The sequence below is a fragment of the Eptatretus burgeri genome, chromosome 11, assembly GCF_056783735.1.
Source record: "Eptatretus burgeri isolate ZD-2024b chromosome 11, Ebu_testis_v1, whole genome shotgun sequence".
NCBI classification, from domain to species: domain Eukaryota; kingdom Metazoa; phylum Chordata; class Myxini; order Myxiniformes; family Myxinidae; genus Eptatretus; species Eptatretus burgeri.
This window is the reverse complement of record NC_140971.1, coordinates 1,032,716-1,051,131: the sequence shown is the minus strand read 5'-3', so window position 1 is coordinate 1,051,131 and position 18,416 is coordinate 1,032,716. Positions and strand designations below refer to the sequence as shown.

At 43.8% G+C, this 18,416-nt stretch overlaps 1 protein-coding gene across 2 annotated transcripts in view; it reads left to right on the top strand.

Moving 5' to 3' along the window:
• Nucleotides 1–18,416, top strand: part of LOC147016268 (nipped-B-like protein A) — a 263,933-nt gene that overhangs the window by 16,110 nt on the left and 229,407 nt on the right. For both annotated transcript variants that reach the window (XM_085844842.1, XM_085844843.1), the window contains exons 7-10: nt 260–352; nt 2,207–2,310; nt 10,067–10,153; nt 10,471–10,699. In XM_085844842.1, the coding sequence (XP_085700968.1) occupies nt 260–352; nt 2,207–2,310; nt 10,067–10,153; nt 10,471–10,699 (513 nt within the window). The remainder of the gene's footprint in view (nt 1–259; nt 353–2,206; nt 2,311–10,066; nt 10,154–10,470; nt 10,700–18,416) is intronic.

Here is an 18,416-nt window from a genome sequence, read left to right as displayed (position 1 = left end):
ATCAAAATCTGTGCTCATTTAGGGGGTTGATGGGGGGGGGGGGGTTGACCCCCTAAAATAGGTATTTGCTATCCTCTCTGAAACTCCACACACGATTTTGATGAAACTTGACAGCAATCTCCATCACCTGTGATGTACGAACGTTTGTTCACGGCCTTCAAAAAAATCAGCGTCTAAATGGGTCTGCTGGGGGTTTGAGTGACTGTTGCTCCTGATCCACACCAGCTTCAGGACGCATGGTCCTATGTTTCTTTTCCAGAGTTGATGGAAACGCCAACATTTCGGCGGTTCAACCGATCTCTTGTGGAGATTTTTGAAAATTTAGAAGACATGGACATATCTGCAGCCATGGGTAAGCTATACACAGTGTGGTATTAAAAGGTTATGTCAGCAGGTGGAAGGTGTGCTGATGATGGGAGGGCATGAAGGAGTGTTGTGATCAAAGGGGGTTTTGTGAGTTTCAAGGAAAAGCAGTGAGGTTGCGTCCTTTTTAATATGATTAGGGGATGTGTACCTGCTATAAATGGAGGCAAAGCATGCAAAAAAATTGAAATCGAGAAAAATTAAGAGAAAGTATTGGGAAGGAGGTTCGGGAAGTGGGGGGGGGGAGGGGGGGTTGCAGTGGTTGGAATTGGGAGACAAGGGGAAGTGGGTTGTGGGGATATATCCTCTTCCTTTTTCATATGCAGCACACGGCTGCAGGTAGTGTCATTGGCTGAGGGTGCAGCTATGCCGCTGATGCAATGCCCCTAATTACCAGTACACTGGTACTGATTTTTCCTACCTCAAAAGAATGACAGGCTGAGTCAACCCTACCTGATGTTGATTCAACGGGTGACAGGGGCTCAAACTCAGGACCCTAATATCCCAAGCCAGCCACCCTAACCGCTAAGCCAATACCAGGCTTGTGTGGGGATATATGAGGAGATGAGTATTCATGAAATGGGGTGTAGAGGGAGGAACTAATACAGAATTGTCCCTTAGTGTGATTGATCTCATCTCATGTTCGACACAATGGTAATTCTATATGGGCGAGTCATAGATAACCCCACTTTCAATTGCAGCAACACACACGTAATGGTATACATGTCTGTCAATCAGCAGTTATTGTTTTTTTATGGATGGAAGGCATGAGTGAAATTGAAACATACAAGCGAACGAGTTTACAGTCTGGAATATCATACCTGAACTGAAGAAATGTGTACAGGTTGATTGAAAAGTTTGGAGAAGGCAGACAAAGTGTGCATGATGAACAGCAACCTGGGAGGTCATGTCCACACAAAACATCACCTGTGTGGATGAATTTACCCCTTATGATTGATACATGATGTGAGATTACATCACCCCAAAAAAAGGCATCAACCACAGTATTGTGCACATAATTGTCCATGACCAACTCAAATTTTGAAAGTTGTCAACCAGGTGGATGCCAAAAATTGCTGTGCCCATAAAGGCCCAGTGTTGGGCAACCAGTCCAGCCTTAGTGCAGTGTTTTCATGATGAAGGGGATGACATCCTGTCTCGTGTTATGATTGGTTGAGTCATGGATATTCCGATCGCCTGTGGAGATGATGTTTAATATCCGGTCGTATGTTGGGAAAATCATCTTGATGGTGTTCTGCGACATGAGCAGTCCCCTTTTGATTTTGTTCCAAGAACAGATAGTGACCAGTGCAACGTACTGTGACCAGCTCCACCGTTTCCAAAAGGAGATTCACAGTCTTCATTCCGGTTTCCTGTCGCAGGGCATGTTTCAGTCACACGATATTGCGAAATCTCACACAGCCTGCAGAACAGTCTATACCATCACCAAACTTAGAGGGAGATCATCTTGTACCCACCATTCAGTCCAAACCTCCCCCATCTGATCACTGCCTATATGATCCCCTCGAGGAGGCCCGATGTGGTAAGCACTTCCCATGGCACAAGGATGTCAACAAGTTGTCCGAGTTTGCCTACACGTCAACCTGAATAATTTCTACCCTGGAGGTATGAGGAAGCTAGCATTCAAATGTGATAAATGCATCTCATTCCTCAGGGAGAGCTGTGGAGATCAAAGTGATGTCACTTATTGACTTGCACTCTTACTTTGGTTTAACCTAAATATCTATTTATTCTCTTAAAATGCAATTCCTGGTGTGGAATATATTTTGCTCTCCATTTTTATTCTCATCCTGAATGTTTGTCTCCATTTATATTCACACAGCTGATGATGGAGAAATACCCCAAGAATTCCTTCTGTCCAAACACCAACTTGCAGAATTGGCTAGCGAATCAGCAAAGTTGAAGTCAATGGGAGTTATAAGCAGGGTGAGAATTGTTGAGGTCATGTAATTGTAATGGAGGAAAAGAAGAGTAAGAAAGGTTACTACCTGCTCACAACAACCTGCTATAGCTCTGCTCATGTCTGTCATGATAAATTGTTGACACAATGTGCCTCATAAGTTTGACCAAAGCGTTGTGTTGTTGAAAGCATTTCATAAAATTATTTGCTTGTATAGTGTGCAATGAAAAATTCTGGACATTATTTAAAACAGCCATTTATAAATTTGTTTTTCTTTGTTTTCAATGATCTATTTATGTGTAACATTGCATTGTTGTGACTCTTGGCGGTCACACAGAATCCAAATTCGAATTGATCTTATTGGTTATCGCATGTTGTTTCCTGAGGTCTGAAAGACCTTTTCTCGTGTTGAACCACAAGGAAGAAGCTGATTTGCCCTTTCCCATGGTTGCTATAATTAATTTTAGTAAATGCAATTTGGCTTCTAAAATTCTATGAACACGTACGGAATGCCATTCGGAGACTTTTGCAGGAATCCAAAATAAGTGTGTTTATCGAAAATGGCAGACGCATTTACAAACGTTTCGGACACGGCTGGGGAGCTCATTCTCATACTATGTACGTGATTTCACGCTTTACCGCTTTTGTACTCACGCACACTTTGTCTGATTGCTGTTCATCAGGCACACTGACAAACAAAGGATTTTACAATGTCGAGGTATACAATGGTATACAATGTTGAGGCTCGTTTAAGAGCAAACACACAAAACATATAACAAGGGGAGCAGGAGACAAGAGGGGCGGGAGAGGGAAGCACAACACAGTAAGGAACAGAGACATTCGGAGATTTGTGGAAGGGAGAGGGATGGGGTGGGGTACACAAGGTAAACAAGATGGACATTACAGGGACTTTTAGGAAGGAAAGCAGGGAATTTGAAGGAGGTGGGTTTGGGGTAGATTGACGGGGGAAGAAAAGATCATGGTTTTGAATGGGGGAAGAAAAGAGATGGTGGTGAGCAGGTGTTTTGAAGACCTGGAGGGAGGGGTGGGATTGTAGAGAGTGTGGGAGTTTGTTCCAAAGGCTTGAAAAATGAGAAATGAAAGAGTGAAGGTAAGCAGTGATTCATGATTTTGTAGTTTCACCAGAAGGGGGTTGCTGGCGGACCTTGCCTGTGGAAATATGGGGGCGGGGGGGGGGGGTGGGTGAGGCTGGATTGTAGACGGTAGAAGATAGAAAGTAGACCACCGACCTGCCTGTGGTGAGAGAGTGAGAGTCCCAAAGACTCAGCCTCATCTCGTGAGATACCAATGATCCTAAAAGCCTCGGTTTCCACATTGTGAAGCCAAGAAAGGTGTGAGGCGGGAGCACCACCACAGAGGGGAGAGCAGTACTCCATCAGGCTATGGATGAAAGCTTTGTATGTGGTCACGAGCTCAGGTGTTCCAAGGAAGGACTTTGCACGTCGGAGGATGCCCAGTCGGCTACTGGCTTTGGAGGCCAGCTTGGAAATGTGGCTTTTCCAGGAAAAATCATGGCAGATAGTGAGATGCAAAAGCTTGAATGAAAGGACTTCTTCAAGAGGATTGTTGAGAAAATAGATGGGGAGGTTTTCCAGATGGTCCTTTCAGAGAGACAAAGTGAGAGTGTGAGATTTGTCAGGATTGAAAGACATGTTCCAAATGTTTGACCAGCTTGTGATTTTATCCAGATCTGCAGAGAGTGAAGAGGCTGCTGCTTGCTGATCTGAGGGATGACTGATGGTGTGGCAGAGGGTGGAGTCATCAGCAAAGAGATGAAGATTTTCCAGAGAGTCGGAGAGATCATTGATGAAACCAGAAAAAGCACAGGGCCAAGAACACTGCCTTGAGGAACTCCAGCCTGGACAGGAAGAGGGAATGAGAACTCCATTCAGGGCCAGATGGTGACTGCGACAGGAGAGAAAGTCTGTGAGCCATGAGTGGAGATGGCCTTGGATACCATAAGCAGAGAGTTTGGTGAGCAGGGCGGCATACCAGACCATATTGAAAGCACGCGATATGTCTAGGGAGATGGCTATGATCTCATATCTGGCATTGAGGATTTCCATCCATTGTTGGGAAAGCTGAAGCAGCATGACCAGGGAAGAGTGACCTCGTCTGAATCCAAATTGATGATCGGAAATCAAGCCGTTGGAGAAAAGGAAGGATTTGTTGTCAGAAGCGATGATGGATTCCATGACCTTGCTGATGTAGGTTTCGAGTAGAGGAATTGTTTGAAGAAAAAAATCATGAAGTTGAGTGGTAAGGGGGAAGGGGGAAAAGAATCACAATGACCTGGAAAAAGGGAGTGCTTTGGAATGGGGTCATTTGGAGTGGAATAGATAATGGGGATACATGGGGGATGACATAAGATAGTGGTTAACAGCTATCTTGAAACCCTGGAAGGAAGAATCGGATTGAACAGACTGGGGAAGTTGGCTTGACAGGTGAGAGAAAAGAAGAACAAATGAGTGGATGTGAGCAGTGAGCCTGGATTTTGGGAGTTTAACAAAAAGAGGATTATTGGCAGACTTCCCTCCCATTCTTCCCTCCAGGCTTTCAAAACAGCTGTTCACCACCACCTCTTATCTTCCCCCATCCAAATCCTCGATCTTTTCTACCCCCGATAATCCACCCAAGCCCACTTCCTTCAATTCTCCTGCTTTCCTTCCTGAAAGTCCCTGTAATGTCCATCTTCTCCTCGCCATGTTCCCCGTCCCATCCCCATCCCTCTCCCTTCCACAGTTCACCTGTGTCTGTTCCCCAATGTTTTGTCCCTTCCACTCCCGCCCCTCTTGTCTCATGCCTCCTTGCTGTGAGTTGTGTGTTAGCTCTCATACGAGCCTCGACCAAGGTATACAAAAAAAAAAAAAAAAAAAGACTGTGTGTGCCCTTTAGAAACCTGGGATGGACATAGCTAAGAGAGGGCAGAGGGTACAAGACCAAAAAGGAGGCAGGAGAACACAGAAAAGTAGGCTGTCTGCAATGTGAAAGTAACAGGCCCAGACACTCAGCTTCAGCACAGGAGATCCTAATGATTTTTCAAGGCCTTGCTTTCCACAGCTTCAAGATGGGCAAGGTGTGTTATAGTCCAAGAGCATTAGGTCAAAATAGGCCCTAACCTGGACATTTTTGGTAACAAGCTGATTTTTTCAGGATAGGTCCAGGAATATGTCTAGAATAACATACTAAAAGTCCTCATAAATCCTCCTTGAGCGTTTTCCGCAATCCAAGATGGCGTCCAAAATGGCCGCCTCTTCTGTTTTTCTCATAACTTTGCAAGCAGGTTTCCCCAAAACACACTTTAAATGTCTACATATATGTTTTGAAGTATGAGGAACTCATTAGAATACATCTTAAGAGATGCTGAAGCACGCAAGTACCAATAAGACCTCTTGAGTTCTTCCAAAAGTCCAGGCAGAAGCAGACGCCGACACCCTGATTGTCTCCACAGCACTAGCACTGGCAGAGTCAGAACATGTGCCAGTTGCTGTCGTTGGTACGGACACAGACTTACTGGTAATGCTAGTTGCTCGGGCAACCTCTTCCACAGATGTGTACATGCTATGCCGCAGTAATCCTGTCACGGTCTTCAACATTCATGAGATTCAGCATGCCATAGGGGACACAAGAAATCACTTGATGTTTCTTCATGCTGTGACGGGATGTGACACGGTCTCTGCGATCTATCGTCAGGGCAAGCGTAAAGCTTTCAACATGGTGCACAAGAAGCGGGACTACGACTTGCTGGATACCTTCACAAACAGTGGAAGCACCCATGACGAGGTGGAAAAAGCTGGGGAAGGCTTCATTCTTAAGCTTTATGGAGCCAGCAGTTTTGAATCTCTTGATGACTACCGTCACATCGCATACAAACGGGCAATCGGTCGCAGTTCCCTGAGTTCATCCTTTCAGCTAGAAAGTCTACCTCCAACTAGTGCTGCAGCAAAGCAACATTCATATCGCGCCTATCTTACCGTCCAGGAATGGATGGGTAACTCCTTATCTCCAACAGAATGGGGCTGGCGATTTCAGGACGGGACTCTTACCCCGGTAGAAACAGACATTGCTGTTGCACCCGACACTTTGCTGAACATGGTGGCATGTGGGTGTAAACCAGATGGTTGCAGAAGCATGACATGTAGCTGCAAGAAACTTGGGCTCTTTTGTACCTCAATGTGCAGTAAATGCAGTGGTCTCAATTGCAACAATACAGCACCAACTCTTATAGATGCCGACGATGATATTACCCCAACTTCAGAGGACATCAACATTGAAGATACAGCATCCGACGATGAAGACAATGACTGATGCAACTCGGTGTGTGCATGCGTAAGGTAAAGATTCATCTGAAACTTTTGAGGTTTGAATCTCTAGCATGATCTTGTTTTGAATGTCTTTGCCTCTTGAAACAGGCTAAAACAGCAGTGTGTTGATAAGTGGCAGACATTTTGAGCACCATTTGAATTTCAGAAAGAACTTCAGCGGTTTTATTGTTTCCTTTGTACTTCAAAGTATCTGAATGAGTTCCTTATTTCTCAAGACATAATATATTTAGAGATTTAAAGTGCATATTGAGGTAACTTAGTCACAGGGTCATGAGAAAAACAGGAAATTGCAACCATCTTTGGTGCCATTTTGGATTTTGGGACTAGTTCAAGTAGTTTTATTGGTATAGATATGCGTGTTTCAAATCTGCGAATAAGAATTTATCTAGATTCCTTGACTCCCATAACATATATAAAGACATTTTAGTGTGCTTTATTGGGTTACTTAGTTGCAGAGTTATGAGAAAACAACAACAGGAAAAGGGGCATTTCGGGCGCCATTTTGAATTTCAGGATGAGCTCAAGTGTTTTTATTGGTAAATGCGTGTTTTTGAAAAATTCCCAATAAGTATATGATTCATTTCATTGAGTCGCAAAACATATATTAAGACATTTAAAGTGCGTGTTGAAGTACCTTGGTGTAAAACCAGAAACGGCAGCAATTTCAGACGCCATTTTGGATTTCTGAAAGAGCTTAAGCGGTTTTATTCGTTTTTGTGTGTTTCAAAATCTTCCGATATGTATTGTATTGAGTTCCTTATACTTCAAAACATATGTGTAGACATTTAAAATGTGTTATAGGTAAACCTACTTGCAAAGTTATGAGAAAAACAGGAAATGGCGGCCATTTTGGACGCCATTTTGGATTGCGGAAAACGCTTAAGGAGGATTCATGAGGACTTTTAGTATGTTATTTCACACACATTCCTGGACCTTTCCTGAAAAAATCAGCTTGTTACCAAAAATGTCCAGGTTAAACCCTAATGCTCTTGGACTATTAAGGCAGGGGTGCCTGCTCAACTGCGTGAGCAGTCCTCCATCTAGCGGTGAATGAAGCTCTTGGAGGCTGTCAATAGTTTAGATTGGCCAAGGAAAAACCTTGCACGATGAAGGTTGCCCAGTCGACGGCTTGCTTTTGAGGCTACCTTGGAAATATGAAAGATCATGTCTGATGGTGAGGAAGTATATTGGAGGGTTTTTCAGAAGGTTGTTTTGGAGAGTCTGTGTGAGAGTGTGAGTGTGTAAGATTTGTGAGGGTTTTTTAGTTTTGTTTTTGAAAAAGGGTTGAAAGACATATGCCAAGTTGTTGAACCAACTCCTGATTCTCTCGAGGTCTGCAAAGGGGGAAGCAGTTGTTGCCTGCTTTTGTGAAGGAGGAGAGATAATACTGCAGAGGGTGGAATCATCAGCAAATAGATAGGCAGGATTTTCCAGGGAATCAGAAAGATTATTGATGAAGATGAGGAAAAAGACTAGCCACAAGACTGCCCTTGGGCACTCCAGCCTTGACAATAAGAGGAGGTGAGAGGATCCTCTTTAAAACTACATTTTGAAGACATGAGTGAAGGAAGTCAGAGATCCATGAGAAGAGTTGGCCTTGATGCTATAAGCATTGAATTTGGAGATCAAGGCGGGACGCAAGACTGTCTCAAATGCTCGAGACATATCCAGAGAGACATGTCCGACCCTGATCTCATGTTTGAGATTGAGGGCTTCCTATCATTGTTGGGATAGTAGAAGCAGCATGTCCAGGGTAGAATGGCCAGGCCTGAGACCAAACTTACGACCTGAGATCAGGCTGTTGGAGAAAATGAAGGATTTGATGTCAACTGCAATGATAGATTCCACGATCTTGGTTACAATTGGAAACAAGCTAATATAGGCCTGTAGTGAGTAGGATCTGTTTTTGCACCATGTTTATGTGTTGCTGTGATGTTAGCTAACATCCAGGCAGACACAAACAGCCTCAGAGAGAATGATTGGGTGAACAGAGCAGAAAGAGGATGAAAATAAGCAAGAGCAGCAGAGCAGGTTTTGAGGACACATGCACTGATGCTGTCTGAGCCTGTGCCATAATCACAGTTAAGGTTTGTTGGAAACCTCTCTACTTTCTCAAGTGGGAAAGACAATGTCCAGGAGCAGTTTGGTGCGACTGGGAAGGAGGGTGGGGGGGGGTGGAGGGTACAAAGAGTGAGGGGTTGGACACACAACATTTGGAACCAAACACAGAATTGACTCACGAGTGGAGTCAGTTCTGGTGCCATTTGAAGTCAGGGAGGTGATGCAAGAGGGAGCATACATCAGACATAGACTTGACAATTGGACAACATTTGCTGAACACAGAATGTGCAGAAAACTATTGCGCTTATCCCTTTAGAATTATTGGCCGATGACAGTTTGGCACATTTGTGCATGCTTGAAGTTACATTTATATACACACAAAGTGTTGTTTGCCTAAAGTAATTCTGAAGAGTAATTCTAAACACGAATTCAAAAGAGTAATTCCAAAGAGTATTTCTAAAGAGTAATTATAGAGGGTAATTCCAAAGAGTAATTCTGAAGAGTAATTCGAAAGACATTCTGAAGAGTAATTCTGAAGGGTAATTCTAAAGGGTAATTCTAAAGGGTAATTCCAAAGGGTAATTCTAAAGAGTAATTCTAAAGGGTGATTCTGAAAGGTAATTCGAAAGAGTAATTCTAAAGAGTAATTCTGAAGGGTAATTCTAAAGGGTAATTGCAAAGGTTAATTCTAAAGAGTAATTCTAAAGAGTAATTCTTAAGAGTAATTCTGAAGGGTAATTCGAAAGAGTAATTCTAAAGAGCAATTCTAAAGAGTATTTCTCAAGAGCAATTCTCAAGGGTAACTCTAAAGGGTAATTCTAAAGAGTAATTCTGAAGAGTATTTCTAAAGAGTAATTCTAAAAAGTAATTCTAAAGAGTAAAAGAGTAATTCGAAAGAGTAATTCTCAAGAGTAATTCTGAAGAGTATTTCTAAAGAGTAATTCTAAAGGGCAATTCTAAAGAGTAATTCTAAAGAGTAATTTGAAAGAGTAATTCCAAAGGGTAATTATAAAGAGTAATTCCAAAGAGTAAGTCTAAAGGGTAATTCTAAGGAGTAATTCTGTAGGGTAATTGTCATGGGTTCTAAAGGGTAATTTTAAAGAGTTCTAATGGGTTTAGTTCGTTTCTGGGCTTTGCCTATTTCATATTAAAAATGCCAAACTGAACTGCTTCCTTCGGAAACAGGTGCAATTTTCTTTTCAATCTTGGATTCTCCCAACTACAAAGAATTTCTTATTCTTTTCAAACTGTTAAGATTCAACCCATTCATATGCAGCCTGCATTCGTTGTTAAATCATTTACTTTGGGTCAAGTATAGTATAAATGTAGAAGCCAAGTGACGTGTATATAACCGCCCGTATGATTGTTCTGTTAGATTTCGACACATCGCTTGGTAAAACTACTTAACGTGCTCGAGAAAAACATCCGAGATGGTGCAAGTCTTGCGACGTTGCTACATCAGGTACAGGATATGCCTTGCTTACATTTTTGTTTTCCTCCTTAATTCTACCTGCTCTTCCTTTATGTCCTCTTGTTTCTCAGCTGTCTTCTCTTTTTAACTTGTCTCGGTCAAATGTCAACAATATGATGGGAAAATGTATGTTCCCATTATTTCCACCGAAACTCAATGGATTTCTTTAAACGCTCCTGGGTTTCAAGAGGGTATCTTGTATCCACTATGTTTTTACCCAGACATGTATGAATTTCATTCATTTGTTCATTCTCATGAGTTATTCACATTCTCAATACTTTTTTGCTGCTGTTTTTGTTCATCGTCAGTCCCAGGATAGTGAGCGAGAGGAACGCTTGTGGAGAGAACTCATACTTGAACGGGTTGGAAGAGCAGCGGATGCCGCGACGACCGCGTTGCTAGTTCTCACAGCACCAGGCACCACAAGTGCTCTCGTCATTGATGATGTTATTGACAGAGCAATTCTCTTTGTTAAGTTCCATCTCGTTAATTCGCTCTACCCAGAGTATGATCCAGTGTACAGAGCTGGTTTGGATGGTAAGAATCATCTATATTTGTTTCTTTATTTCGGATGCCTTTTTTGTTTGTTTGTGTTCTTCATATTTGCCTTATCTTTAACATATGTTTGAGATGTTGCTTTGGCATGAGAAGAATGTATCTTGTGAGCCACAAGTTAAATTTGTGGTTGGAACAATTGTCTATGTTTGTTTGTGTTTTCTTCATTACTCGATGGTGTATACGAGAGGTACCTGCTCCCTATAGGAACTGCCAGGGGAATGAAGGGTGGGGTTGGGGGGGGGGGGTGGTCATGTTACTATCTTTATGATTATTGATACCATAGCAGAGTACCCACCCTATGGGCGATCTTGCTCCAAGCGTGCAGCACGTTATTCTGACATATCACTTTATTTGGGCAGTTTATTGGCAACAGACAACAATGCTGCCTCGATCACTGGTAAAAATAAAATTAACCCCAGTTCCGTAGATAAAGCGACAACATCCAAATTGCTTTTGTGCATATATAATTATTTATTTCTTTCTTTCTTTATTTCTTTCTTTTAACACTTCCTTTATTTCTTTCTTTATTTCTTTCTTTTAACACTTCCACTTATTGTGGCAGCATGATTTCATGCTTTCAACTGGCTATGATTCACGGTGCATCGCCCCTGCAACCAAGTATGGGGGCATCACTCATGCAATGCTCCTATTACCAGGTCACTGGTACTCATTTCACCAACCTCAGAAGGATGACAGGCTGAGTCCACCCCACCTGGTGTTAATTCAGCAGCTGACAAGGCTTGAACTCAGGACCTGAGGATCCCAAACCCACCACCCTAACCACAAAGCCAAGATGAGGCTGCATGTATAATGCATTGCGGTTATATAGCTCGGATAATTCCAATTGCACCCACTCCTCCCCACCCCCCTCCCCCTTCCCCAAGGAAGAAAATGGCAAGATGGGGGGAAAAAAATACTTTTTTCTCTCAAAACGTGATGGAATCAAACAAACCATACACATACACAACTTCAGGGTGCCCTCATTAATCCCTGAATGTTTCAACTTCTTTGGTCACACACGTACACACACACACACACACACACACACACACACACACACACACACACACACACACATACACACACACACACACACACACACACACACACACACACACACACACACACACACACACACACACACACACACACACACACACCGACATACACACACTACTGGTGAAAAGCTTGAGAACACCCCCATTTTTCGAGTTTTGACTGAAATTTAAGTAGTTCAAGTCCAGTGAATAACCTGAAATGGTACAAAGCTAAGCGGTAAACTGCCAGAGATTAAAAAAAAAAGTTTCGGTCATCAAAAACTGAAAAATAATGGAAATTTTAGAGTTGTTGAAAAAGCCCCTTTTCAGGGAACAAGTAATGGGTTAGCAACTGCAGCTGTTCTCTGGCAATGGAAGTAAATTAAGCCTTGAAAGTTGATGCAAACAATTCCTTCAGGTGTCCAAACTTTTGTTGATTAGGTACAAACCCTCTATCTGTATTAAAGCAGTGTTGGAACAGACTGTGTTGCTACACCCTCTGAAGCATTATTTGGACAATATTGCACTGCAGGAAGGACTATATTGCTATCATAATGGCGAGAAAAAGACAACTAACAAAGGAAGACAGACAGACCATTATAACCCTTAAAAGTGTAGGTCTTTCCTTAAGAGAAATTGCAAAGTAGGCCAAGGTGTCAGTGAGTACAGTTTCCGACACCATCAAAAGGCACTTGGAAACTGGATAAAACCTGACAGGAAGAGGTCTGGCAGACCCAAAGCCACAACACAATCAGAAGACAAGTTTCTGAGAGTCAACAGCTTGCGTGATAGGCAGCTCACAGGACAGCAGCTTCAAGCACAGCTTAACACTGGTCGAAGTAAGGAAGTCTCAGTTTCAACTGTGAAGAGAAGACTTCGAGCTGCAGGTTTGACAGGTCGAGTGGCAGTAAGAAAGCCATTGCTAAGATGGCAAAATAAGAAAAAGAGGCTTGCCTAGGCCATGAAGTACCACCAGTGGACTACTGAAAACTGGAAGAATGTCTTATGGACCGATGAATCAAAATTTGAAATCTTCGGTTCATCACTCAGGGTTTTTGTAGGCCGTCGAGTTGGCGTAAGGATGGTTCCTCAGTGTGTGACACCAACTGTCAAACATGGAGGAGGAAGCGTGATGATCTGGGGCTCTTTTGCTGGATACAGAGTCGGCGACTTGCACAGGGTGACTGGCACCCTGAACCAAAAGGGCTACCACAGCATTTTGCAGCGCCATGCAATACCCTCTGGTGTTTGCCTAGTTGGTCAGGGGTTCATCCTACAGCAAGATAACGACCCAAAACATATCTCCAGGCTTTGTCCAGAACTACCTTAGAAGAATAGAACCAGATGCTAGGCTTCAAATCATGGAATGGCCAGCACATTCTCCAGACTTAAACCCCATCGAGCTGGTTTGGGGTGAACTGGACAGAAGGGTGAAAGCAAAGCAACCTACAAGTGCAACACATTTGTGGGAACTTTTGCAACAGTGTTGGGAAGAACTTTTCGAACAATATTTGATTTCCATTGTAGAACGAATGCCACCTGTATGTTCGGCTGTTATATTTGCAAATGGTGGCTACTTTGACGAGTCAAAAATTTAGATTAAATTTTGTTCAACAAAACGATTTCTTGATTTAATTTTTATCTGCAATTGTTTATTTGTTCTATGCTTTAATTTCAGTGTACATTGAAACATGATACTGCTTAAATTTCAGTAAAAACTGGAAAAATGGGGGTGTTCTAAAACTTTTGACCGGTAGTGTTCAAACATTCATACATATGTACATACACGCATACATACATACACACATACATAAACATACATACACCCATACACACATACATATACACATACATAAACACATACACACATACATACACATACAGAAACGCATACATACACATACAGTATCTCACAAAAGTGAGTACACCCCTCACAAATATGTAAATAATTCAGTGTAACTTTTTAAGCAGCTGTGCTTAAAAGCTTTTTAAGCTTTTAAGCTTTTTAAACAGAGCCACAAAAAGCTTGCAAACAGTTTGCTGAAACACATCAATCCAAACCCTGGACTACTGGCAACATGTCTTATGGTCTGATGAAATGAAGATCAATTTGTTTGGATCTGATACAGTGAAGCGTGTCTGACGGCGACCTGGGGAACAGTACCAAGACAAGTGTGTTATCCCGACTGTCAAGAATGGTGGTGGTGGTGTCATGGTTTGGGGATGCATGAGTGCTGCCAGTACTGGAGAGCTCAAGTTTATCGAGGGAAACATGGATTCTACGATGTACTGTGACATCCTGAAGGAGAAGTGACATCCATCCTCCATGCGAAAATTTGGTGGAGGAGCTGTATTTCAGCACGATAACGATCCGAAGCATCGTTCCATGCAGACAACTGCCTTTCTGAAGAAGTTGAAGGTAAATGTGTTGGAGTGGCCAAGCATGCCACCTGATCTGAACCTAATAGAACACCTGTGGGGCATCCTGAAATGTAAGGTTGAGGGACGAAAGCTGTCCAACATCACGCAACTTCGAGAAGTCATTGCAGAGGAGTAGAACAGGATCCCAGCAAAGACATGTGGAACACTGGTCAACTCCATACCGAGTAGAATAGCTGTTGTGCTCAAAAACAATGGTGGACAACCAAAATAATGAAAACAATAATGCTTCAATGTGAGAAAGTACATAGGGTGTACTCACTTTTGTTGCCGCCCCCCCTTTTCACAGATATGCCCAGTATGCCACTGTTTCCACAGAATAAATGTTTTAGGCCTGTACTTGTATGACAGAATGTCTACTCTATCATTTCGTTGAGTCTTTTGTTTTTAATACATCTAAGTAAAAAGTTACAACAAAATATGAACATTTTTGCAAAGGGTCTACTCACTTTTGTGAGATACTGTACACACATACATACACACATACATACATACCTACATACCTACATACTGAGACATGACAGAAGTAAATAGACACTGATTTTAAAAGAATTTATTTATTGAACATTTGAAGTCTATTTGATCCATTTTAATACATACACTCATATTTTGTCGACTTGGCATTTGCAGATTTCAATGCTTTTACTCTTTCAGGCATAGAATGAACAGGTCAGGTATGGGAGAATGCGCCAGAGCAGCACGGTGCAATTGTCAGGTCATGTCAGGTCAGACTAGATCTGTGACTTGCTACAGATACCATGTAAACCTGTACTAACCTGTTCCATGGTCCGGTTGTCGGCGATTAAACCGTCTCTCCCACCAAGTGTATTAGTGAGGATGCTGTATGACATGGACACCCAGCAGGATGAAGAACAAAACCTGTCAAAGGGTGGAGGAGCTCCTTATGAGCCAACGGCCATCCATATCGAGTGCCCGACTGTGTCTGCAGATGTCCTCCTGCAGTTGGGTTACTTTTTATGAGGAGGTTGGTGGCAGGATTTGCACTCCGGCCACCGTAAAACCCTTCATGCCGCAAAACATTCCAGAAGCATAAAAAAATCTGAAAACACACTCAGTGGGAGTACCTTCTGTGCAGCTTCCCTTCACAGGGCAGCTCACTGGATGATGGGATTGGGGCAAAGCCTTCGGGACCCCCAAACTTTGATGATAGGAGGGAAACCATGGGGTAACATTCCCGGGTCAGATTGCGGTAGAGTGTGTCGGGGTGGTGCTGAGGTGTTGTCCACCAGACGCAGTCTCCATGGGTTAACTTGAGGCGGTCCCTTCGGGTTGGTGCTTGGAATGTTCTTTCCCTAAGAGAGGATGATCACCTGTCTCTGTTATCATCTGAGCTCAAGCGTTTGAACATCGGTATTGCAGCACTCTCTGAGGTTCGGAGACCGGATTACGGTGACATAATGGTGGGTGGTTACACCTTTTATTGGTGTGGTCGCTCTGATGGTTACCATGCCCAAGGAGTTGCCATAGCTGTGTCCAATAAGCTGACTCCAATGATAATTGAGGTAACACCGGTCAACAAGCGTTTTATGAGACTGAGGATTCGTCACTCCTTGGGTGTCATTTCCCTGGTCTCTGTATATGGTCTGACTGAGGCGAGTGATCTCACCGTGAAGTACCCATTCATGTCACACTCGAGTCTGTGGTTAATCAGTGCCCCAGGCGAGATACTCTTGACTTCTAGTCTTGGGGGATTTCAATGCATCGACAAGAATTGATAGGGATGGTTATGAGACATGTGTTGGTCCTCATGGGCCTGGAACTGTGAAGCAGAATAGCACAAAGTTCCTTGATTTTGCAAGAAGTCATGGACATAGGGCGGCTGGTTCATGGTTTCAGCACCCACAAGCTCATCGCTGGATTAGGTATTCCAAGGTTTTTTTTTTTTTTTTTTTTTGTATACCTTGGTCGAGGCTCGTATGAGAGCTAACACACAACTCACAGCAAGGAGGCATGAGACAAGAGGGGCGGGAGTGGAAGGTACAAAACAGTGGGGAACAGACACATTAGGTGAACTGTGGAAGGGAGAGGGATGGGGATGGGACGGGGAACATGGCGAAGAGAAGATGGACATTTCAGGGACTTTCAGGAAGGAAAGCAGGAGAAATGAAGGAAGTGGGCTTGGGTGGATTATCGGGGGTAGAAAAGATCGAGGATTTGGATGGGGGAAGATAAGAGGTGGTGGTGAACAGCTGTTTTGAAAGCCTGGAGGGAAGAATGGGAAAGAATAGAGTGAGGAAGTTTATTCCAAAGGCGGGAAAAAAGAGGAATGAAAGAGTGAAGATGAGCAGTGATTCGTGATTTTGGTAGTTTTACCAGAAAGGGGTTGTTGGCGGACCTTGAGCGCCCTGTGGAAATGTGGTGGGGACAAATCGCAGAGAGAGCAGGGGGGCAAGGCTGGAGAGGAGTCGGTAGAAGACAGAAAGACCACCGACCAACCTGCGGTGATTGAGTGAGAGGCCCAAAGACTCAGCTTCATTGCGGGAGATGCCGATGATCTTAAATGCCCTGGTTTCGACAGCGTGAGGCCGAGAAAGGTGGGAGGCAGGAGCACGAGGCTCAGGTCTGTCATACCGTAAGAGGGAGTAACCAGGGAGAGATACTTGGGAGTCAGACATGTCTTGGGAGAGGAAAGTTTCTGTTAGGCAGATAATGTCTGGTTTGTCAGTGGCAACCTGTATGGAAAGATCTGGAAGGTTTGAGTGAAGGCCCCGGATATTTGAGGTCCACACTTTTAATGAAGAGGAAGGGGAGGAGGCTTTGGGTGCAGGAGGTGGAGGGGGAGGGTAGGACAAGGGACGAGGGGGGCAGGTAAGGAGGGTTGCTGAAGGAGTGTGGGGTATTGCAGAATAGCGAGGGGAGGGGGCCGAATGAGGAGGAGAAAAGGCTCTGTGGTGCTGGGAGAGAGGGGGGACAAGAGACAAGGAAGAAGGCAGTTGAGGATTTGAGGAGGTGGAGTGAAGAGATGGAGGTGAGAGGGCAGTGGAGGGAGGCAGCTTGGTGGATGAGAGGGGGGCAACTTTGAGAAGGAAGAGTGAGGGGATGAAAGGTGGGAGAAAGGTGAGGGGGAATTTTTGAGAGAGGTGAGAGGGAGGCTTGGAAGGAGAAGAGTGGGATGGTTGCTTTGAGAGTGAGAGTGAGGGGTGAGGGGGTGAGTTGGCACTGAAGTTGGAAAAAGAATGGTTGATGGAAAGCGAGCATCCATGGCAAACTGTGGTTTTTAAAAGTTTTAGGTCAGAGATGCGATTTAACACAATTCTTGATGGATGCAATGAAGGCGAATTCAGAGCATGGAGAGAAGAAGCGCTGTAATAGTTGGATTTTTTAGGCAAGGAATGAAGGAGAGGTCGAAATGAGAGCAGTCTGTTAAAATAGCAGAAGAGTAGTGCATTGTGAAACAGTAAAGAGTACCACATGTGTGAGAGAGGAAGATGAAGCATTATAAGATCGTTTTTGTTGTTAAAAATGAGAGTTAAAAATGAAAAAAATTGTTATGAGAGAGTTCAACACCACCAACGAGAGTTCAACGTTGGTGGTGTGGCAAAGGAGAATCACCATGTGCTGGTTGATTGCCGCTGGAGGATGATCCAGAACTGCAGGGTCTACTGGAGTTCTCAGTTCCTCAATACTGACCACAGGCTTGTTTTAGCTCCTTTGAAGTTGCAGCTTAAATCCAGGAGAATGGTACGATCCCAGCCGAGGCTGGATGTTGGCAAGCTTAAGGATGAGAGGGTAGCTGAGGAGTTTGCAAACAGACTGAGTGGAGATTTGGGGGGTCTGGGTGCTTTGGGGGGTCCTGAAGAGTTGTGGAGTGCTTCCAAGACCACCGTCCTTGATGTTGCCAGTGGATATCTTGGAACTAACCGTACGGCGAAGATACCCTTCCTCCCACCAATGGTACACTGAAGGTTGTGGCGAGGCAGTTGTACTGAAATAATTTGCCTTTCGCCTCATGGAAGGTGAATCCAACTGAAGGCAAACCTTCCACAAAGCTCGGAACAAGTGTGCTTCTACCCTCAGGGGAGCCAGGAAACAACGTCTTTGTAATCGCAAGTCTGAACTCTCAAACCTCTCTCCCTCCTCCATGTCCTGGTGGCATCTTGTGAAGTCTGTTTCTGGTGTATGTTCCCATTCCATCCCCTCCCTTACTTCAAACTGCCGCACAGTTGTCACTGCACGCGAAAAGGCAGAATGCCTAAACT